General features: G+C 37.8%; 1 protein-coding gene across 5 annotated transcripts; it reads right to left on the bottom strand.

Moving 5' to 3' along the window:
• Window positions 1-374: 374 nt before the first annotated feature.
• On the bottom strand, window positions 375-7,032 carry LOC140877820 (probable phospholipid-transporting ATPase 4). 5 transcript variants are annotated; one of them, XM_073281403.1, is made up of 11 exons: window positions 6,765-7,032; window positions 4,028-6,081; window positions 3,826-3,936; window positions 3,123-3,399; window positions 2,945-3,033; window positions 2,754-2,838; window positions 2,461-2,673; window positions 2,187-2,312; window positions 1,601-1,699; window positions 1,329-1,520; window positions 375-1,169 (listed from the first exon to the last, which is right to left on the bottom strand). In XM_073281403.1, exons 2-11 carry the CDS (start codon window positions 5,830-5,832, stop codon window positions 495-497), a joined length of 3,672 nt encoding a protein of 1,223 aa, XP_073137504.1. In that variant the 5' UTR covers window positions 5,833-6,081; window positions 6,765-7,032; the 3' UTR covers window positions 375-494. The 5 variants fall into 5 exon arrangements, with proteins under 5 accessions (XP_073137504.1, XP_073137508.1, XP_073137523.1 ...); XM_073281407.1 differs by having other exon boundaries at window positions 4,028-6,044; XM_073281422.1 differs by having other exon boundaries at window positions 2,461-2,670; window positions 6,765-7,031.
• Window positions 7,033-7,366: the final 334 nt, after the last annotated feature.

Here is a 7,366-nt window from a genome sequence, read left to right as displayed (position 1 = left end):
CATGCCATATTGCCATTATGAATATTCAGCTAAGTAGATAGTTACTTAACTAGATGTAAAGTTCCAATTTTGTTGAGCAAGGGTGAGGTACTACACGAAAATAAAGATCAAATAATGATTGAAAATTTAAAAAGTTATACTTCAAATTTATAGGTAGGATCTCACTTACCTATTTTCTGATACAGGTATAATTTTGTTTCAAATATCTTCTTTCACAAATATTTTTTGACAAGTACACGGATTATGTGACTACGGCTTTATAATTTTAAACTAGAGATCTACACGAACAATATAGGATATATTTAAAATAGAATATTTTTTTGGAAAAAAATTATTTAATTTAAAATGAATATTACATAAAAGTAAAACCACCTTAGCGCTCCCCGAACGCAGTCCCCGCAATTTAATAATAAAAACCAATGAATCAATAAAGCCCAAAAAGAGAGCCGAATACAAACTGCGCTATCAAGAATTAGAAAAACCACGTTAAATGCTCAAGTTTGTTGGGACATTACAACTTTGGTACAATGAGATGAATACTTCTTCTGCAATCTCCCTCTCAACTGCCTTATTTTTGCGTCAACTCTTGCCGTGAATCCGATCTTGGTAGTCTGTCGTGCCTTGGACCGTTCCCTCCTCCACATATGTCGATCCTTGATGTCTCTTTTGTAGTACTTGATCTCTTGGATCACGTGATGATCCAATGGATTGAATGATCTTTGGAATGAAATGTGAGCAAGGTATGGAAGATTACACGCCACTGTTACCAACAGGGTGGCACACCAGTATATTGGGGCCGGAGCCAAGACTTCTAAGAGGATTCTAAAGGCATTTACATTGAGCGATAGATGTAGTTCACCGTATATTAAAAGGAAGAGGTACCAAGAAGCGACGCTACCCCAAACAAGAAAGTGTTGTATCCAAGTAAAATGGCTCATTGTCAGCGCAATTTGGCAGTTAACAGCCCAAATGACGCATGTAAACATTACTGTACCTACGGCAATCATATCTGCCGTCTGGCCTCCAGGCCGAAAAGCTTGGTCATAGAAGATGATGATGTTGAGGAAGAAAATGATGAGAGACGCGTATAGACCATTTGCCATCCACCCAAATATTCTGTACCAGTCGAAAAATAAATTTTTCGGCCCTTGCTGATATAAAGCTGGAAACTGCATTATGAGTAGCAATTTGATTCAGTACCGTGTATTACACCATCATTGTTGAAAAGCTGTATAGCTTGTATAAACAGCAACACAGAACAATACCCACAGTCGTTACAACCCATCAATACACGAAAGAATTAGAAAAAGTGTGGTGGAAAGACAAACCTGCAAGCACACTTCTGAATCTACATCCTGTTCAAACACTCCAAGCGAAATGACAGGCAAGGAAGTTAGAACAACGTTGAAAAGAAGCATGTACCAGTCAACATACACTGACTGCCCAGAAAATCCAGCAAATGCCTCAAAGTAGAATATTGTCAAGCCGAAAGCTATGTTCTTGTAAAAGAAATAGCAAATCTATAACCAAAGAATCATGTTCTAAGTTAGAATTAGATATGATAGCATGAAGGAATATCATTTTGTGGTGACGTAATTACCATCTGAGCTATTCTTTTGTAACACCAATGCCCATGTACGACAAGAAGCCTCTCCAAAAACCGGAACTGAGCGATTGCAAAGTCACTTGCCATTACAGCCTGCAAAACTGCTAATATTATGTCCCACTGTTTTGGATAACATAAAAGAAACAGATTTTCACAGAGGTGAGAAAAGAAACGTTATCGCTAATTTCCATATCCAGTGTGAATTGAACTCGGATAAGCTAGATTCTTCATGATTATTTATTTGAGAACATAGCGCCTGGAGACTCTATATTCCCACAAAAAAGGTTCATGGAAACTTTAATCTTCTAATCATTATGACAATGATTTACCTTACCATCAATACCTGATACCAGATAACTACCAACCCTATGACACAAAATGAAGCCTGTTTAACTCTGCGATCCAACCAATAACATTATAGTTTATTAAATAATTTACTTGATTTAATTCTTCTGTAATGCCATCAACAAGGATATCAAGCAAGAACTTGTGGACAAAAGAGAAACACGACAATTTTCTGAGCAACTGATGACGTCCTTGATTTCTGTAGCAATAGAAACAGGACAGATATGTTACGAACCTGCATTCCTTCACATCCACTGATGCCAACACCAATATCTGCTTCTTGAATCATACCAACATCATTCGCACCATCACCAATTGCTAATGTGGTTTTTCCTGTCCCTTGTTTTACTAATCTTGTTACCTAATTGCCAAATAATATGAGCATAGGATGCAGGGAATGGTAATTCTAGATTAGCAACGAAAATAACAAATTGGTTAATAGGCTCAAGAAACGGATAGCATAAGTAGAGAGTACGGAACTCTTTGAGAAGAAGATAAAAATGCTTTACCAGAGCTTTCTGCTTTGGAGACACGCGACAACATATAACTGAAGCACAATTAATAGCCAAATTTAAAAAGCTATGCTTCACGTCATCCTCAAGAGCATAAGTTAAAGTTTTCCCATCAATTATCAAAGCAAATGCTGCATGGGGATCCTTTTCTAACTTGATCATTTCAGACCCATCACTAATTTGCATCATTATGTTCTCCTTCACAGTCTGCTGAACAACAGAAACAAAGGAAACAATAAATTATTTTTCACCACCAAAAACATAATGGACATTTCTCTACTAAAGAGTACCTGTTTAGAATTTTGGGCCAACGCATCTACATTAGCAGTTATACATATTTGCTTCATGCCTTGTCGAAGCAAACTACAAGCAAATCTGCATCATGATGACAGTATTTCAGTTTAGCAGTTCAGATGCTTTGATTATCAAGTTACTATATCTTCAATCATTAAAAGCCACTTTCTTATGGTAAGAAACTGACCCTATATTAATTGCAGTTTCCATTTTATCACCTGTCAGAACCCAGATCTTTAGACCAGCCTGAGCCAATTTGTCTATGCATTGCGGCACCTACCAAAAACATAATATTTTATGCTTAAAATGGGAGTCTACGAGAGAAAATAAAAATAGCTTCAGAGCAACAGAAACGCATCACACACCCCTTTCTGTAATTTGTCCTCCACAGCAGTCGCACCGATGAGTATCAAATCCCTTTCCATCATATCAGAAAGGCGCTCGAGCATTAAGTCCCTGTCACCACCAATTGAGGTCTTTGCTTTCATAAAATCTTCATTCCAGGCAGAATACTCGGCCTCGTCAAGTTTCTTGTATGCAAGAGCTAGAGTACGTAGTCCAACCTCCCCATAATCATTCAAATGTTTAGTTGTGGATTCCTCATATGTTCTCCCATTCCTGGATAACCTATCAAAGATGATGCTGCAAAGTAAAGTATGCATTAATTCAAGAGAACATTGATGTGGATAGGAATCAAACCAAAGTTTGAAGGCTTCAGCATCCATAATGGGGAAAAATTACCAAAGAGAGAATTTTAAAAAATATTAATTTGTTATAAAGTTATTCATTTTTTAAAAAAATTCAGGTTGGAGTGGGTGTTTTAACAGGCTTTGAACTAAGACCTCTTCTCTTAATTAAAGCCGGGGTGTGCCACTAGTTTATTTGGGGTCTTGGCATAAATATTGATTCAAAGATTAAACTTGATACTGCCACAAATAGCTGGAGAACAGTTTATTTTCTTTTCTTTTGGTAAAGATCCTTTTACTTTTTTTTGTTGGATGGAAGGAGTTGGAGTCGGCATCTTAAATTGAACTTCAATCACCAAACATATTTTGAGTTATGACACACCTGTCTGCTCCTTTGCACAGGAGAAGGATTTGACCATTCTCATCCCGAACAATAATAGACATTCTTTTCCTTTTGCTAGTGAAATCCAATAAATTAAGAACTTTGAATTCCCTGAATAAGAAAGAAAACATGTGTAAGATTTTAGCTCTGAGGTAAAACAATCTTCACAGCAGAAATGGCAATTATTTATTCTTGGTCTCACCTTTCAACAGGCTCTTGAAAGGAAGGATATCTTTCGCGTACAAATATGCTTGACTGTGTTCTTTTACAAAATTCAAAACCAAATTCTCTGGCAGCAACAAGAAATGATCCTTCATCTGGCGATTCTGCTTCATAGGTGAAGACACCAGTCTCTTCATCCTGTTCTGGAATTGCAGTGTGACAAAGTGATAGTATCCTGAAAAATAATAGTATGGCATCTGCACTAGGTTCGTTGAACCAATTCCCATTCATGAGGCGGCTATCCTCAAAGTTAAACCCCTTTAATGCAGGCTTACGGTTCTCTTCATCTTTTGATGTGATGACGGTCTCCAGTTCAATTTCTGATTCCCCAGATCCTTGCCGACTTCTCCCCCATGACGGAGGCGTGCCAGCTTTGCTCTGCCGATCTTCATCCAGAGCCATCTGTTTTGCAGCAGCAAGCTCTACGTCGCTGGAACATGCGCCGTATGCAATGCCGGCGATGGAGCATTTTAGAAAGTTCATTTGATTACACGTCAAGGTGCCAGTTTTATCAGAGAGGATAGTATCAACCTGTCCTAACTCCTCGTTTAAGTTTGATGTCCGTGCTTGAGCAGGAGTTCCAGTCTCTTCGTCATACATATGAAGATCCTTGTTTATGAACAATGCTTGAAGTACTTTTACAACCTCGATTGACACATAGAGGGAAATTGGTATTAAGTATCCATATAAAATAAGAGCAGTGACCAGATGATAAAACCCCGACACCAATGGCTTACGTGGATCAAAATAGCCCCTATCATCAGGGACCTGTAAATACCACCATGTTGGCAAATCATATTTAGTTTTCACGATAAAACCTACAGAGCTTATGAATGAGATGAACACCAGGAGGGTGAAAAGGATGTAAATTATTTTGTCCATTTGTTTTTCAACCCTGCTCCTTTTGGAAGGTGATTTAGTAGCATTTTGCATGACTTTACTATCATGTCCGGTGAATACCACTACCCCATAAACATAGGCCGTGTTCCTAAGCTTTGAATCTCTCAGGAGAATCTGACTTGGATCAAGAGGATAGAGCTCGCGATTATACTCAAAATTACCAACAAAAGTGTAGAGATTCGGATTGGGATCCTCACATTTTATGGTCGCATTGAAATCTTTAAAGGTTGAATCATCATCAAGAGATAATGTCGCCTCCAAGGATCGTTTTACTTTCAGATTTGTCTCCCCGTCTAAGTTCATAGTTTCGACATAGCAAATACCATCTTCATAACTGGAAGACAAGAGAAGTAAATCCGCAGGGAAGAACTGATCCTTTTCCACTTTCACTACATTTCCGACCTGAATTTTCATCCATGGTTTTTGACCAAATGTACCATCTTTTTTATGCACAGTGGCTCTACGCAAATTGACCTTCATGTCCTGTATGAACCGTCGCCAGTCTTCCAGAGCTTCTTTAGCCATACTCAATCCAACCACAAAAGCCAATGGAGCGATCATACTTACGGCAGAGAAAGGTGATATAGGAGTAATTGACAAGACTGCTGCCAAGAGAAAGTACAAGTTGGCAACACGTCTGAACTGTTCGAATATGGCCTTCGGAAGAAATGTAAGGACATTATACTTGGTGGTAGAAATATAGTTTGAGCAGTATCTAAGAGGTTTTTCCAGGTGCATATGAGGCTGGTTACAATAAACCATTCGAGAGTAACCAGGTCCTTCAATGTCATGTGGTCCTTCTGCCTCGGAAGGATGTGATTGGTAACAAGCAAAAGTGTACAGACTGCTCCTACGGATCTTTGCCCTTATCCTACCCCCAGCCATTTTCAAACAAGTCTACTCTCAACACAAAACTCACCACAAAACTCACCACAAACTGAGAGTTACAGAAAGGAACCCCTGAAACTCGCCTTCACCATACAAGTGAAGGCTTTCTCATGTGACCATATTATACTTAAGTGATAAACCAATATTTCCAAATGCAGATTTCCTCTCCCTTAAAACTCCATACTTGAGATATGGTAGAAATGTATCACCTGGATTCCCAAAAAAACAAATAAAGTCATGTACCACCTGTGAACACAGACAAGATTTTCAATAAGAATGGGCACAAACTAAATCCGCAACACATGAACCGAGTTTGCAACAACAATAACTTCACTCTAATGTCACAATATCAATTACAGTTCAGTGGAATCTTTATGCTCAAGACCCAAATATTCTTCTTTATCGAAGTTCATATTATCCACAAGCAGATTTTCCGAAACCTTTAACATCTTCATATCAATTTTGACCAAGATAAACCGAAAAATCTACATCCCACCAACCCCGGATACAAATCAAATTTGACGCATCAATAAAGCAGAAATCATCTCAAGAAACCATAAATTCAAGATAAAAGAACTATCCACGAAAAGGGGTAGAAACATATTCAGGGAAGGAGAAGAAGAATAAAGAAGAAGAAAATTGACTACTTTCTCAAGCATTGAAGACGATCAAACCAGGGAAACATAAATGCGTCGCAATCTCGAAAACATCGTTAGAAAGAATAAAGAACGTCAACGATCACATAGCCACAATGCAAGCTAAGAAATTGCTCCGGTGCACCTTTGGAACATTCGAGAACAAATGCAATAAGACGAATAAAACAAAACTCCACATTCTTTCTCAACAATTCACGTGCCCATGCTGATAAATACACAACATCCACATAAACACAGGCCCACAACATCGAAACTATTTTCTTCCGTTCATACCTGAAAATAAAAGACATGTACATCGACAAAATGGAAATCAAAGGGAAGCCCGGATGAAAATCAAGCTGGAAAAAGTTGCAGAGATCGCAATGGACGGGAGACGAAGGAGAACGAAGGCTGGAAAGTTGATGGGTCAGAGGAGAGAGATTGAAATTTGGGCAATCACGGGTATTTATTGTTTTTCTCCAGTGGTAGTCCGGAACAATGCCAGTGTTTCGGGGTCAATTCTCCCAATTCACTACAGAATCATCGATATATATATACGCAAAAAATTGGAGTGGTCAATTTCTTGAAAATATATTATTTTTAAGTTAAAAATACTATTTTTATTATAAACAAATGTGGGATTTGATCGTCTTATGAATAAAGGAAAAAGATATATGATTCGCGCAAAACGAAATATTATGAATATCTTGTTATATAAGGATTGAATATCGATGAAATCTCAAATTTTTGAAACATAATTACGTGTATGGAGTGTGTTGCAAGAAAAAATTTATTAGATGGAAATTTCCAGTGAATGAAGCTTGCAATTTTCCAGCATTTAATTAATGATGCTGATGATGATTTATTCAATACTTAAATTCAACTAACCTTCTTTG

Source organism: Henckelia pumila, chromosome 1 (genome assembly GCF_033568475.1).
Source record: "Henckelia pumila isolate YLH828 chromosome 1, ASM3356847v2, whole genome shotgun sequence".
Taxonomy (NCBI): Eukaryota; Viridiplantae; Streptophyta; class Magnoliopsida; order Lamiales; family Gesneriaceae; genus Henckelia; species Henckelia pumila.
This window is presented reverse-complemented; position numbering and strand designations above follow the sequence as displayed.

What these genes read in the sequence shown, in the direction of transcription:
- LOC140877820 (XM_073281403.1), bottom strand. Translation starts at nt 5,832, where the DNA reads ATGGCTGGGGGTAGGATAAGGGCAAAGATCCGTAGGAGCAGTCTGTAC. An exon ending in CTCCAAAGCAGAAAGCTCTG is followed by an intron (nt 2,313 to 2,460) that starts GTAAAGCATTTT and finishes TTTGGCAATTAG; the next exon opens with GTAACAAGATTAGTAAAACA. An exon ending in GTGGATGTGAAGGAATGCAG is followed by an intron (nt 1,700 to 2,186) that starts GTTCGTAACATA and finishes GCAGTTTTGCAG; the next exon opens with GCTGTAATGGCAAGTGACTT.